This window comes from Phaseolus vulgaris, chromosome 1 (genome assembly GCF_000499845.2).
Source record: "Phaseolus vulgaris cultivar G19833 chromosome 1, P. vulgaris v2.0, whole genome shotgun sequence".
Taxonomy (NCBI): domain Eukaryota; kingdom Viridiplantae; phylum Streptophyta; class Magnoliopsida; order Fabales; family Fabaceae; genus Phaseolus; species Phaseolus vulgaris.
In genome coordinates this window covers 11695161-11711868 of record NC_023759.2, presented here as the reverse complement: position 1 = coordinate 11711868, position 16708 = coordinate 11695161, and the positions used below count along the sequence as shown (strand labels likewise).

The following is a 16708-nucleotide window of genomic DNA, read 5'->3' as shown; positions in this document are numbered from 1 at the left end:
AAAATAATACATGTGAACATGAGCATATTACAACATTAGATGAACAAATTGTGCCAAGAAGGATTGGTCTGATTGGTCTTTAATTTCTATTGAGGAACATCTAATATGATATTAGTTCAGTACTTGATCATTGGTTGAAGCTTGTGGGTTGCTCCACCTTAGCTTATGCGTCTTGTTCATTCTTCAAGACTCATTATTTGGGTCTTCTTCTTTTCAATTCTTGAAAGCTTCTCTTGGAAAACTTTCATTTCTTCTTCTTAGTGTCTCCCCCTTATATGGATATTGTTTCATGATGTCTTCATATTTTTCTCAGCATGGGTTCTCCTTGCTTTACCATTTTTCTTCTCTTCGTAATAAATTTTTTCTAAGAGTTCTCCCCTTTTTTAAGCATCATAAACAAAGGGGTGGGGTGTCCTATAGGTATAATAACTATAAAAGTCTTTATTATGAGCATAGGATAGCAATATTTTGTTTATGTTGTGTAAATTTGAGCAATGGATGAAGAAATATTTATGTCAATAAAGGGTATGGACGAAAGTGATAACATTAAGCCTTATATGTTGTGCAAAATTTTGTTGGATGGAGATGTAAGAGTCATGGAGATGTTGTAGCGAAAACAATTGAAAGCTTTATAAGAGCTCACAGTGACTTGAAGTGGAAGTGATGAACTATGGATAGTGAGAGGATAGGCCAACTCACTTTAGAAGGTGGAAGAATGAGATTAGAAGATGTTTACCCTAGAGAGAGTAAGACAAGTGTTTGGCCGAGTAAATTGGCAGCATAACACTAAGTTTCATAATCTGATTTTACAATAAGCTAGCACACTTATTTATAATGTTGGTGATGAAATGTTTTCTTGCTTATGGTTGGAAGATGATTGAAGGAAGAGAAAGAATTGATGAAGAATTGCACTTAAATTGGAAGTGGAAAATATGATAATAAGCATATTGTTTGGTGCAAGTTTCAAGTAAGAGGTTAGGTCAACTTCCTTGAAGTTTCACTAGGCTTTAAGAGCATCTAGAAAAAAGAGTTTGGAAGAGAAATATGCTGAAAATTTAGAAACACAATTCATTAACATCCAAATATGAGTTTACAATGCATGAGCCACTTATTTATAGGCTCTTAAGAAGGCAATGGTGTGTCCCTTAGGTTACCTTCAACTTGGTTAAGCTAATTTAACTATGATGAAGGTTAAACCTTGCAAGTGATCATCCAAGTTCAAGAAGGTGCTCTTGAAACCTTTGCTTGAGTGCCAAGTGAAGGTTTATATAGTTCCTTTGAGTTATTTTCAACCTATTTTAGAAATGGCCTAGAAATACATGGCCTAAATAAAAGTCTAATATACTTTTTACAATTTGTACAAACTGAGCATATGATGGCTTGAGAGGTGAGGATGGTTCGCCATCAACTAGGGTAAGCCAAAAAGGGAGCTAAATTTAAAATAATTCAAATTCAAAATAAACCCTAGATCTAGAAGAGCCCATGAGAGTGTGCATGTGGCTAGTCACACTCTCCATGCTTTCTCCCATGTGTAGCACATGTTAAATGTGTCTTGTGTGTGTAGCTAGCTCCTTGGTGTGCCTCTTGCTTCCTCTTGGATATTCTAGGGTTTACATTGAGCTTAAGGAAGCTCAAATGTAACCCTAGATAACTCATGCTACCTTGTTCTACTTTTGACCGAAATACAAGGCCCAAAACTACACTACTTGGCTCAATTATTTTATGCTACTAGGACCAATACATGACCCACAAAATCCGAAACTACTTTATATAATTATTTAAGCTAAAGTTTGACCCAAAAATAATGTTGATTAGTCTCTTTTGAATTAAGTCGAAACATAGTATTTTTGTGTTCTTCTTACCAAAACTCTAGTTAATGTTTTGATGACTTAGAGGTCTTCTTTAATATGATGTGTACATTCATTCATCCTAAATTTTTCCTCTTGATTAGGCCTACAAAGATAAATAAAAGCCCAATTAGGCTCATATTTGCAAGTAAGTCCATACACAGACTCTAGGTCTTCCTCCTCTTTATTTTAGGTTTGTTTGTGGTTGGACGGTTTCCATCATCCTCTCCCACTTAAGAGGATCTATCCTCATATCTACAAGTTTGGTTTTAGACAACAACCTTATTATTGCATGGAGTTTATGTTTATCCTCCAGGATCAAATACCCATATAAAATAAACACCAAACAGATCAATTGGTATATTTACAAAATTTTTCAAGCAGAACAAAGTTCTTCAAGGAATAACTAAGAAACTGTTCTTCAAGGAATAACTAAGAAACTTTTGGCTTCTAAAAGCCATATACTTCTGACATAAGTACACGTCTTCATAAGCATTTTTATTTATTTTTATTTTTCTATCTTATGAGGTTGCCATTTTTCTTGAAATTTCTTGTTTTTTTTTGGCAACTCAGCACAAGATTTATTTAAAGAAGAGGAGTTCAAAATTTCTTTTCTCTCTTTTTCTTTTCTCTTTCTTTTACTAGGTTCTTAGGTGGTTCTATTATTTCTTTCTCTATAGTTTGAATTTCCTCATGTGAATCTTCTTTAGATTGACATTGTTCTTTCTTTTTAGCTTGTAATTTTCTCTAAATTATGTCTCTCTTCTTGTATATTCTTTTTTTCTCCTGTTATAAATTTTCTTCATATTTTTACAAGCTCTTTTATTTTTTCTCTAAGTTGTAAGATTCTAAATTTCTTCTCAAGAATGGCAAGTTTGGCATCTCGTTCTTTCAAAAATTTATTTTTCCTTTTATTAAAAGAAATATGCTTAAACATCTTTAAGAAATTGTGTTACAAGAATTTTCTTAAGAAAGAAGCTAAGCTTAGCACATAAGGTAGGTTCCTAGGAAAGAGAGGTGAATCACTATGGATGACTTAAGTACCAAGCCTTTCCTAGCCAAATCCTATTCAAGTGCACTTCACAAATTTCTTTCTAAAGAAAAATTGCTTTAAACACAAGTAGGATGTTTCCTAAAAAAAATAAAAGAAACTTCAAAAACACACTAGAAATTAAGCTTGCAAAAAATTTAAACTAGATGAGGGTCATTGGCACCTTTGGACCTTTGAGACACACTCCCCATCTACACGAATGATTAATCCACTAATTAAGAGTTTAGTACTTTTACAACTCAGAAATACAACAGAAATTACAATTAAATTTTCCTATTCTAATCTTCCAAGTGTTTGTCTCTCCTTTCCAAGTCGTCCACTTGCTTGCTCTCCTTAGGGAATTCAACCTTAGTTATCTCTTCCTCACCTTGGCTATCAAAAGCTTAATTTGAAATTTGACAACACAAATGGATTATAAATTGACAATACACAAAAAGTTTAGAAGAATTTGACAAACTAGAATTAAAACACGCAACAAAGTAGGCACACAAGTTTTGGAAACCTAAAGAAAGGAACTAATGTAGATTTCAAACTAAGGAATTGTGAAATGTGACTTAGCTAATTTATATTTTTTATCCAAAAAGGATCCGATTTTGAAATTTTAATCCTCTAAAATTAAGATCACAAGGAGTAAATTGCCACTCATTTCAAGTCAATACAGAACTGGACCAAAAAATAACAAATCCAAAAATCAGACCCAGAGCGTTGGGCGAATACAATTTGAGCTAAGTTGTTTGAATTTGATGCATATGGCTTTTCAGATTTGGCTAATATAGATTCCAACTATAAGAATTTGTCATTGATTTATTAACAAATATAGAACTCAAATTCATTATTTAAAAACACTCAAAGGTGCACAAATTTCAGCACACATCAATGCATGCTAAGAGACTCAATTAAAGCAAGAAAATAAAATGTAAAAAAAAAAAGTACTACATGAAATTGAAGATAAATTTGGATCCACATGACTTGAGACAACATGTAATGGATTTCAAAATCAAAATGAGTCAAAATTATATGACACCGATTAAAATTTAAAAAAAAAACACAAAAGTACACTAATATTACATAGTTGGAAATAGTTGATAAGTGTCACAATATAATAGAATTCATAGATAAGAAGACATGCAAATTAAGAATAATATGTACAAATATCAGCCAGAAGCATGTCAAAACATTCAAACCACAACTACACAAGAAGAAAAAAAAAAGAAAAATTATGCAAAAAAAAAATTAAAAATAAAGCAAAGAAAGATGAAGTATTAGTCAATTTGTCCAGTACATAAAGAATGACTCAAAATAATGAACATATTTAAAACGCTGATCAATCTTCATACACTAAATGAATTGAGTGCAGAACATGAAAGAATTCAAAGAGAGAAAAAGGTTGATATGGTTGGAGCTTGAGAACAAAACGGATGATATAACAATTATCATTGTTCATATCAAACTACATTTGGAGTTGGATCAGATAAACCAATTTTTTCCCTATAGTGCATTTTACGTGCCAACTTCTGAGTCCATTTGTGTAACCTTTTGGGTTGATTCTTTCTCACCTCAGTAGTTTCTCCTCAAACGGCGAAAAAATCATCTTATTTTTAAAAATTGTATTTTAAATTAAAGAATTTAAAATGTATTGTTGCTATTTAAAATCTAGAAAGTATTTTTGAAAATACTTTTTGGATTCTATAATCTGAAATATTTTAAAAAAAAAATATATATTTTGAATTATATTTTTCTCTTAATCTGGAATGCATTTTTCCAAATTTACATATTTTAGATTGTAAAATTAAAAAGGAAGTATTTTGGATTGTAAAATTCAGAAGAAGTTTTCAAAATTAAAAATACCTTTTTCAATTCTTTAATTCATGATGTATTTTTTATAAAGAAACCATTCCAAATTATAGAATTGGAAAATATTTTCGAATCCAAAAATCTTCTCGATGCTGATCTAGAGTTTTTTCTGAATTATATCAATAAAATAAAAAAGATATTTTTGATATTTTAAAGAGTATGAGATTCAAAAGAAACTATGCATAACAATCAATGATTTGTGCATGTGTACCCGCTTTCTACCTCTCATGTAATAGGTTGTTTAGACAGTCCACATAATAAAAATAATCCTAAATTTTTATATATAAAAAATATTTCGAAAATTGTTAATTGTTATATCGAGTTTCAGAATCACTTCATAGTTAATTTATTTTTTTTAAAGTTCTGAAAATTATTAATTATTATGATGAGTATCATGCTTGATGATTAAAACTTTTATTTATAAAGCTTTAAAATTTATTAATTATTATGTTGAGTCTTAACTCACTTGATAATAAAATAAAATTCTATAGAATTATTAATTATTATATTCAATCTCACATTTATTTCATAATTAATTTTTTTTATGTAATAATTTTAAAAATTATTAATTATCTTGTTAAGTCTCGAACTACTTGACAGTTAAAATTTTCAATACAAAATTTCTCTTTAAAACAATTAAAAATATCAACTAACAACATTTTTACAACAAAGAATTACATAAATTATAATTTTCCATTGTGAATGAAAATATATAGGTTCAATGTTAATTCTTGTCAGTCCAAATAAATAATCTCATAAATATTTTCTTGATTTTAAAACAAATATTTTATAAAATTTTGTTTTATTTTTAGAGGAAAATAACATTTTTTTTAACAAAATACATTATTTTTGCACATTTAATTAAAGTTAAACTTTCTTAGGATGAACATTTGGGACAACAACTAATGAAATCTTGAATCTTTCTCTCGTATCACTTTTTTTTATGGATTTTGAAAGTAGTGGGGGAGCTTTGGTCTTGGCACACAGTTTCTTGTAATCAAAATTCTTACTCGTGATATATGCACAAAACAAAGATGGAATTAGAAATCAATTTAACGTGACATTCAACAAAATGCAAGAAAGCAATCTTTTTCCAAAAAAAAAAAGAAAATAGAGTTCTCCACGAAGGGCATGCTAAGGAGACATTTACTGTTAATAGGATGAAGGAGATTTTTTATGACTTATGTGTATAATTTTTCCTCGACCAAAAGGAGGTACTCAATCCTGAATTTAAATTTATCCAACCTTTGCCAATACAAATGAAATTTAAGTGTATAATTTGAGTAAAAGAAAAGGCATTTTTAGGGTATTAAGGAAAGTATTTCAACTTTAAAACCTTGATTTTGAAATTTTTGAAAGAAGAAGTATACATGGTAAAAAGAGGACCATGTTGAGCTTCGTTCAATGAAATTCAACTGATCTCAAAATCGTGTTTTAGTTGATAAAAATACATAAATTTGATTATAATCAGACTTATATGAAGGTAATGGCTCAATACTTGAAAGACTTTTAGAAAGGCCTAACTATTTGAGTGAATTTGGCTAAGAGCCATATTCATGGTAGTAAGCGTTTTGTTCTTGAAAGAGAATAACGAAAATAAAACGTCGAGTTCTTTGAAGAAGAACTCATACACAAAGGTAAAGTCCTTGTGGTTTGGCAAGAGTTTCATATAAACTTTGTCCAAGTCATTACAAGCTTCCGCCAAGATGAACTCGGCCATTGAGTCAAAACATACGCTAAAAGAGGATACAAATTCCTTGATTGATTATCTCAAGGTGAGCACATAGGGATATGCGGCAACTTCCCAAAGTACCTAGAAGTACTTGGGATCGGTGATTTGAGAAAACATATATTTCCTTTTCTTTTTTTCCAAATTTGACCCTAATGTTTCAGGTGCCTCTCGGGAAGAAGCTTTACATTTTCTCATTGGGACAACGATAACTTTATTCCCCTCCAACGCAACAGAAACAACCGCAACGATGGTATTAGGGGGTGGAGAAGAAACTTCCTCCATTGAATCCCCTTCAACCGAGAATGGGTCAGTACGACTCAAAGAAGTTTCATCTCCAATGGGAACAACCTTTGTCTCCATTAAAGGAATCAAAAAATGAAGAGGAAGAAGCCATTAGAAGTATACCTAGAGGAAATGAGTGAACGAAGTGCAAAGAGATGAAATGCCCGCATTAACTAAAAGCATCAATGAAGAAAGCATAAGTGGAGTAAAGGCTTTTTTATACTTAAAAATGAAGGGTAGACAAAGCGTTTAAAAATGCTTTGCCTTTTTTAAGAGTGAAACATCATGACTACGCAACGTCGCATCCTAGGACAACATGACAAGTTAAGTTAAACGTCAACCATTTAAGTGACATAACACCTCGAAACCATTAAAATTCATCATTAAGTATAAAAATCCCTCATTAATGATTATAAGGATTCGTACCACTTCAAATAAGTTATAACAAAGAAAATAGACTAAGCTCAACTCTATGAGTGGTCACAAAGTTCGACCACAAACTAGATGTGAAAAGAAGACCTAAAATTATGTTTCTGAACATAAATGGGTGAAAAATGACATATGAGTTAAATTACTTCAAATTAAAACTAGATCATCTTTTAAATTGGATGTCGAGCTAGTACTGAAATTTAAGAAGATTATATTACCCGCTTATGAGAGTTGGGAAAAACCAACTACAAATATGAATAACTCAGATTGACTCGAACATTGATTTTTGTTACAAAAGACTAAATAACCTAATAACGACTTGTATTTGGATATTAACAAAAATTCAAAATCCTACTAATATAGTTTTATTTTCCAAGGAATACTCACTAAATCTCATTCTTACTCACTCAATACTTTGATATATTTATCTAGCCTTTACTTACTGAAGTGACGAAGAATCTTCTCTAAGTCGATCTCCACTTCTTCATTAACAAAGTTAAGCAACCATTCTGAACAAGAATTAACTTGACCAAAACTCAATTTTCCCAAAGTCTCTCTCAATCCACCTCAGACACTTCCAATTCAGCATCGATAAGAACACACAAATTGATTTTTTTTTTAATTTTTATTTTGGTTCACTTATAATCATATACTACATACAAATTGTGCTTATTATAAAACAAAATTGGAAGGAGATGTGTTTAATTTCTATGTTCGAGAACTATTTAGTTCTTAATTTAAAAGCAATTAAACAAGATTGTTAAAATGATTGGTGGAAGGTGATGTAAGGCAAAAAGTAAAGTGTACAACGGATAAAAACAAGATGAGAGCTGCTGATAACTCTGTTTTTAATTCTTTAAAACATTTGTTTTGACAAGAAATATTTGAAACTAATTAGATTTTGAATGAAGATTTGATCCTTGAATAATCTTTTTGGTAAATTGCTGCCTCGTAACATCAGCAAGCAGCAACCTTGCATGTTTGTTAGAAGCCTATGCAAACCACAAACCAGGCTCCGAAATCCAGCCGAAGTTTTACAAGAAAATCAATACATTTATTTTCTTCCCTCAAAGGATTGTGCATTCAAAAACTTAACAATCAACAACACATCACTTTCATGTCAATCATAAAGCGAGCATCCTTGATTTGCTTGATTTTATTTGATTTTCAAAGTTCTGTATCACATAATCTGATCATCAACTCAGAAACCATTCTTCGAGCAAAAGGTATATAACTGAGGCTATACCTGTAACAACGTGGAATTATTAAAGATCTACATAAAAGTACAAAGCAAACATGTTATGGAAAGGAGTTGTTATATACTAAAGTTATGGGATTTGATTAATATTATTGTTGGGTAGTTAAGATTTAATTGGTAGATATTGGGATTTAATTAGTTGAGATTTAATTAGTAGTTTTTATCATTTATCATTTATCTTTTAGTTGAGATTTAGTTAGCAGTTTCTATCATATATCTCTTTAATTGGGATTTAGTTAGCAGATTCTATCATATATTTCTATCATTTGTAGTCTTTAGTACTCTATAAATAGAGTATTAAACTATTATCTGGGATATGAATAATATATTCATTTTGTTTCCTTTTCTCAATTCTCTATCATATTCTCTATTGTTGTTCTCGTTCTTGGTATAATCGGAAGCTACTTAAAGGTTTCCTTTGTCCGAGAAATGGTTTTCACTCTTCATGTCACAAATTTACATCAAGAAACAGCGCTGTTGAAAAAGCAAACTCACCAGATCAGGGCACCAATCTCAACTATAACAGCAACTATGGTCAGCACTTTGCTATGAATCTACAAACATGAAAAATTAATCAGTTTTCCATTCAACTAAGGGCATGTTTGGGTATTTTCATCGTCAAAACTTTAGAAAAAAAACATAAAAATGTGAAATAAGTTTTTTTATAAATTAAAACTAGTTTATGTACAAGTTAAAAATCTAATTTTAGAGAAGTAAAACGACAAAGATTTTACAAATTAGCTTACACACAATTTAGTTTTAACTTATTTTCTTTGTCTTCTCTTATAGAGAAAATTCATCGTAACAGATTCTAAGAAAGGCAGCGACAGGCCACAAATTTGATGAACAAATTCAGATAGCTTGATTACAGGAACAAGATTCATGGTGTAACGAGAATATGTTAGCGCGCCTTATCAGAGTAGGTAAGTAAAAGAAGGTGGAAAAGATTATTATTCAAATGTTCTCACTAATATCACTTTTTAAGATTAGTAACTCAAGAGAGCATTAAAAAATGCAAGTAATTGGTATTTCAAACAATAGGTACTTGCTATATGGAGCTTGTCGCGATCAAAGGAGTAGGGATTACCCAAAGAGCACAGATAAGTGCTATAACCACGCATCCAAGGTATATGGCTGTAGCAAAAACCCGAACAGGGTCAAACATCATTCCCAATTGCTGTGCAGGTCCAAGAAGAAAACCTGTACTGTTTAGACACAAACCGAACTTAGAAAGTTTATTGAACTAAATCCAGTAAATTAAAAGACAAATAAAAGTGAGTCAACCTTGCATATTGCATAATAACACATATTAAAAAATAAATACAATATAAATTTTGATTCTCTATATATCCTTTACTCAGGAGGTATCTTTGTCCTCGAATTAAGAGAATTCATTCCCCCATGATATTGTATATATTAGGGATTACATTTTATATTTCTTTAATTTTCTTTAATTATATAATTCAAATTCTTATAAATAAAGAATCATGTTCACGCTTATAACACAATTTCTTTTAAATCTTTTCCATATGGTATGAAAGCTTAGGTTCTCTCTCCCTTCCCTCTATTTTTCTTTTTCCTTGTTGTGTGCCCTCTTCACATAAGCATCATCGCAAACCACTGTCAATCCATTTCTAGCAGTATGCTTGAATATTGTCTAAGTAACACTCCAATGGAGTCCAATGTCAAGCTTGAACATCATAGACATTACCTTTGCAGCCAATGTGGTAAATGAATTCCTCAATGCCCTTTGTGATAGTCATTGAGATGTTGTCATGCATATCATTAGTTATATCAAGAATGCACCAAGTAGCAGACTTTTATCTGAAGATTAAAGTGACACCAGGATTGTGTTAAAGTTGAAGTGTGAATTGGTGTTTCATATTGTGTAAAAATTAGCAAGTTGAGCAACATGTAAAAAAGCCTACAAACCTATTGTCTTAGTTTTGGATTTAAGATGGGTCAAGTTCTCTTGCAGGGTTACCTCGTGGCCCATTGGTGAAGATCTCTTCAGAGTTTCTCTTCTTAGGATTGACCAACAAGTGGTATCAAAGTCAATGGTACTAATATAGAAGGAACTCATACTTGAAGGGGAGATTGTTGAAGTTTAAGTATGAATTGAAGTCTCACAGTGTGTAAAAGTGAACAAGTAGGGAAACATATAAATAAAAAAGACTCACAAACTTATTATCTTGAGATTTTGGTTTGAAGAGGTGGTGTCAGATTTTGTTTTTATAATATCATTTTATTCTTTATAAATAGAGAATTATGTGTGCTCCTAACACACAATTCTAGTAATTCGTTCTATAAACTCAAAATTTATGTTGGCTTCGGACTTAGTTTGGGAGAAGTTACTTTTAAATCTTACATATCAACAAGGAGCAAATTAGATCTACCTTCCAACTGCTAACAGGTTGCCAAAGGTGAACAACACCGCAAACTTCATGGGTTTCACAAAAACAATCATTGACTGCATAGTACAAAGAAAAGTGTAAATAAACAAAGTATGTTTAAGTTAACAAGACAATTTACTTGAGGTTTCTAAAATTTCAGAATTAATAGACAACAAAATATCAATATAACACAATAGACCATGTATTATATGTTACACAGTATATGATATTCAAAAATTTTCCAGAGAACATTTATGTGAGCCAAGTTACTTAGAATTCAAGAAAAAAGAAAAGAAAGTTGCGTGAGTTTTAAATAATAGGTAAGTGACCGGAGAAGATTGAAATTATCTCTTAATAGAATTAAAGCAGAACTTTTTTCAATAGTCTTAGAAACAGTTTTAAAGATTGCAAGAATTAAATATGAACCATGCAATATATAGAGATTCTTGAAGTTGGATTTAGCCAAACTCAACCCAAGTGCAACTTCATAGGCTTTGATAACATCTAATACATGGACAGCTGGGTGTTAATGTCCCATATGCTGTCATAATTATTTTTAATAAGAAATAACCTGTATGTACATAAACAATTTTTTCCGTTATGTAAATTATATTCCTTTTGTTAATTATGTAAATATGACACAATTTATACCTATCTACATATATCTATGAATGTTTTCTTGACTCATGAACTTTATCTCTCTCAGACTTGTCATTTACAGTTGAATAATATGGCTTCTTTTTAAAACTTGAAATTATTCAAGTCTTATGATAAATAATTATTTCCTGAAATTTTATAAAAAAAAATTAAAGTTTTTATCAATCACTAATTCATATTTGCTTTAAATTTATATAAGTGATGATATGTGTTTTAAAATTGAATAAAATTTTATACAACTTCTATTTAAATTCAATTGGTTCCTTAGAAAAATATTAATGAAGTATTATTTAGTTAGTTAATTATTTCAAAATTATTAAAATTAAACTAATAGACAATATAATCTTGTGCGTCACACTTCCTACTCATGAATGTCATAAACTTGGTGCTCAGTACGTTAAGTTCGTTTTCTTGGTTTTCTAATTCTCAAAAAGGTTATGTTTGTTATGATCCAAATGTGTGTTGAATGAGAATATCTAGAAATGTTATTATCTTTAAAAATCAGTACTTCTTTCCATCATATTTAGAAATGTTTATCTTTACATCTTTATCACTATCTTTTATGCCTTTCTACTGAATGATTTAGACTTGTGTAATGATTTAAACATAGTTCTGCATATGAAAGACATCGTCTTAATGACTCTGAACCCCTTCAAGATTATGATCTGATACTAGATCCTGCAAAAGGTTGTGGCGAAATCAAGTACTGTAGCAGAATATAGGATCATGGCTTTGTTTGTGTGCAAACTCAAATTGCTAAAGCAACTCCTCAAGGACCTCAAATTTGATAAAGCATCCCAGTTGACTCATATGTGACAACCAAGCAACTTTGCATATTACGTCACTCTCTTCTATAAGAGGACCAAGCACATTAAAGTTGATTGTCATTACACGAGAAAATTAAACATAGAAATATTATTACAAGCTTCGTTTACACTAGTAAGCATTTGACAGACTTATTCACTAAACCTCCTGACCTGTGTTCTATTTCAAACGCACAGTTACAGTCAATCCAAGTCTAATTTCTTTTCTCGTTTATCACTGTCTAAAAATGTAAGGAACCTGAACCTAGAATAGTTGTCAAAATGATGTGTTTAAAAATGTTAGTTTTTAAAAAATCAATACTTAAATAAAAAGTAACTAAAGAAAAGTTTTACCAAAAACTTGGGCTGTAAAGCACCAAAAGAGCACAAGCTAAGTGTTTAATAAATGTATCAAAGAAAAGGTAAGAAGTAACACCTATTGAGGAAAAGCTTATAGAATCTTGCCTGTGATGGTTTGAAATATGAACAGAAGACCAATTGAAGAATCAGTCAGAAGAGTTAACGGGAACAAAGAACGCCCAATAACTACAGATAAAGGAAGACAAAGGAAAACCGAGAAACCGGCTAGATCTAAATGGCCTTCTTGAAACTTAATTTTTGAAAGAACAAAAAGCACTTTTTAGACTCATCCCTTTCTTTTTGGGTCTAAGTAAACTTAGAAATAAAAAATAATTATAGGCAGTAAGTATTCATATGCTCAATAAGTGAAAAACTAAAACCGAAAAGGGAAACATGATGAAAGTCATGCATGATGCATACACAGAAATAATATAAAACAACCTGAAGAAAGAAAACAAAAATAAGAATATAGCCTTAACATATGCCAAAAAATAGGTTGGAGTGAATCATAGCTAATCATCTACATGATCAGAGAAGTTGCTCAATTTTTAGTTGTTTGTTAGGAATCTTGGTTACGATTGGAGTGTTACTGGACTGGGCTTGCTCTAGATGTATACCCAGATTATTAGTATAGATAAGAGCCTTAGGTTAGCCTTTTTATATTAACACTACATCTAATTATCATTGATATTTATCGCTTTTCCACCCTTTCTGAAATTTTAACAATGACAAAGATACTCAAATCTTTCCACAAATGCATTTCAGCCATTTCATGCAACAAATTCTGCTAGTAGTACCTTATCCACCCAATTGATAATGCCCGATTATGGTTTCCCACTACATAGCAAGGTCCAGCCCTCTTGAATCTTGCAAGATATGGTATCTTTTTGTGGACCCAAGATGAGAAACTGAGAACGTCAAAATATGGAGAAAAATGCAACAGGAAAATAAAAGTATAAAACTACTCTTATGCTTACAGAAGAAATCTGATCTTAGACTTAGTCATTTGCTGTCAGGGTGAAGCACGGGACATAACTGGTTCCTAAGAAACACCATCAACTTCCTACAATGCAACACCAATGGCCAAAATATGTAGACAAAAGAACTTCATTCCGTTCAACTAAATATTTGCCACTAATCTAACTATTTTATTACTAATTTACAAGGGATTCATTCAGGTTCATTTTCTGTTCTAAACTTCTACAAGTCAAAATCTAAATTAAACACAAGATCACAAGTATGTCACAATCGTATTATAAATACATAAGAAAGGGGACACAAATGTCGCTCACCAGTAACATGCAGGCCACACCAGCAACAAAACATGCGGCAAATCCATAAATTCTCTGCTTAGTCAACAACCAAAAATTATATAACATAGAGCCGTTACTGTTAGATAAATTTGAAAGAGCAAGATTAACGTAAAAAGTTTTGACAGTACCTGTGTTGTTGAGAGGGAGCAGAGGCCACCTGAATCCTCACCCAACAAACTCTCTCCCTGCTCTTCATCACCTCCCGTTAATGACCGAATGTTCCACATTGTTTATAAGCAAAGAGTTTCTTCCTCACTGATGGCACTGTACAAATTAGATGCATAAATCAAATAATCTCTAAATCTGTTGAAACTGTAAGAACGGGAACAAAGAAACTAAGATACCCAACCAAGCAAGTAAGCATAATACATTGCGACCAATTTTTTTTCAACCAGTAATAGTAAAAAATAAAAATAAAAATCTAATTTTTAATTTATCGTATGCAATTCCTATAATTCTCAAGTAATTTTAGAAGAATTTTCTTTTAACTTAATCAAAAAGATTATTTTTCTCAAATTTTTCTTTTTATTTTACTTTCCTAAAACTCACAGAGAATTATCAATTAACACTCAACTTGCGGTGCTTAATATAACTCACAGCATTTTCGACGTTTTCTTCCTTTGATCTTGAAAGGGGAGAAGGAAAAAGGATATATATAAAATTGATTTCATGAATCAGAAGACAAAGGAATAAGAGGAAATCTTACATAGATTGGCCTCAAGAGGTTCTTTGTTACTGAGAAATTTCAGAGGAGAAAGCAAAGCAACCGAAAATGTAGCGCATTTTCCCCGATAATAACCGCGTGCGGAGAAGTCATTGGGACGGAAAGAGGAAATTTTGCAGCCATGAAGGGAGTTGAAGAGTAATAAGCTCTACACACGTTCGCTGGCACTGGGCACCACCTACATTTTTCTATGCTTTTAATTTTGTTTTCGTAGACACTATGTTTGATTTATAAATACTTTAGTTTAATAACTTCAAATATTAAAGTAAATAATTAAAAGATGTATTATCTTAAAAAATATAATATATTTTATAATTAATAAATAAAAATAATTTATGAATGAAATTAATCGAGTAGAAGAAAGAATAGTTGGGTAATTTAATTGTATGAAATTTCGTATGTTATCTATGGTTAATTGAATGAAAATAAGATGTATAATAATGATCAAATTGGTTAAGTAAAATTTTAATAATAAGAAATTATAAATATTTATAGCAATGGATTTAAATTATTATAAACTAAAATAAAATACACTCCAAATTTAATTGGAATAAAAAAAATGAGAAACTACGTGAATTACTTCTGTAATCCAATTAAATTAAATTAAATTTGGGTAGAAAGTTAAATTTGATTAGTAATAGTGTTTGTGAATACATTAAGTTAAACTTGACTTTGGACTGGTACAAATTTAATTTAGTATAGAATTTGAATAAACTAAAGTATGTTTTCTGAATAAATTTGAATTGATTTTTACGATTCTATTAATATAAAATTTAACAAGAAATTTAAAATATATTTTTTAAATTGTTAAATGTTTCATAATAAACATTAACAAATAAAAGACATACTTTTTTTTATTATTATATTTATAATTTAGCTTTTTCTCATATTGATAAATAAATTATAATATCTTATAGTTAAAAATTATAATATAAATTTGTTATTATGTTTTTGTAAATATAAATATATTATAAGTAAAATACAATCAAATCTTAAAATAATTTTAGTAGATATTATATATGTTTGTTAGTGGCTAATTAACTCTAAATATATAAGTGGTTCAATTTTTTTATTTTCAATCCAAAATCCTAACCAAATGGTTCGGTTGATAAAAAAAAAGTAAATCAAAAGTATTAAAAAATAATTGTTTGATCAATTTTTAGTTTTTTTTTATTAATTTTGTAGTTTTGTTTCTGGATTGATTTATTTTCAAAGAATCCTATTAGTGACTTAAAATGAAGATTTGATGTTTCTAACCACTTCCATCTAGTGATAGATATGTTGAATAGTTGATCTTATGATTAATCTAGTATTTGAGTTAATGTAATTTTGATGTTTTAAGTATTAGAAGTAAGTGTTCATTCTTTGATTTTGATGTTTTATGATTTAAGCCTTTTAATTATTTTAATAAAAGTCAAGATATTTTAATTGCTTAATTTTTTTTAAAGTTAAAATGTTTTTCATGTTCTTGAGTTAGCAAACAAAACATTTTAGTTAATTAAAACACTTGAGCTTTTATTAAAATTGATTTCTGTCGTCCTTTATTATATTAAAATGCGAATTAAACAATTAAAATCACTAAAGGACCTTATTAAAGTGATTTTAGGTAATTAAAATGAACTTTTAACCGATTAAAAAGTAGCGTACTATTTTAGTTAATTAAAATATATTTTTAATAGGTTAAAACTATAGTTCAACTTAGCAATGCATTATAAACACACTTGAAACAAAGTTTTACCAAAATATATTTTGAAAAAAGATTTTGTTAGTGTTGAACAATTTTTTGAAGCTATTGATAAAGGATCATTGAATCAAAATCATTAATTGTTAGATATATATTAAAATATCATCATTCTTTATTTATTTTTTTCCTTGAGATGAAATCTTGCCCAAGTAAAAAATTTATATTGAAGATCACCATATTATTTTTCCATATTTGTAGGATATATTGAATCCTGTGGAATCAAAGGGCATATGATATTGGAATTGGTATAAAATTAATCAT

The 16708-nt window shown here is 29.9% G+C and overlaps 1 protein-coding gene across 1 annotated transcript; it reads right to left on the bottom strand.

The window, feature by feature from the left end:
* Window positions 1-8115: 8115 nt before the first annotated feature.
* On the bottom strand, window positions 8116-14907 carry LOC137813577 (uncharacterized). The gene is made up of 7 exons (XM_068615912.1): window positions 14686-14907; window positions 14108-14243; window positions 13959-14012; window positions 10850-10923; window positions 9541-9658; window positions 8949-9007; window positions 8116-8441 (listed from the first exon to the last, which is right to left on the bottom strand). The coding sequence occupies exons 2-7, from the start codon at window positions 14204-14206 to the stop codon at window positions 8363-8365; spliced, it is 483 nt and encodes a 160-aa protein (XP_068472013.1). The 5' UTR covers window positions 14207-14243; window positions 14686-14907; the 3' UTR covers window positions 8116-8362.
* Window positions 14908-16708: the final 1801 nt, after the last annotated feature.

What these genes read in the sequence shown, in the direction of transcription:
- LOC137813577 (XM_068615912.1), bottom strand. Translation starts at nt 14,206, where the DNA reads ATGTGGAACATTCGGTCATTAACGGGAGGTGATGAAGAGCAGGGAGAG. An exon ending in GCTCCCTCTCAACAACACAG is followed by an intron (nt 14,013 to 14,107) that starts GTACTGTCAAAA and finishes TTGACTAAGCAG; the next exon opens with AGAATTTATGGATTTGCCGC. An exon ending in AACCTGTTAGCAGTTGGAAG is followed by an intron (nt 9,659 to 10,849) that starts GTAGATCTAATT and finishes GTGTCTAAACAG; the next exon opens with TACAGGTTTTCTTCTTGGAC.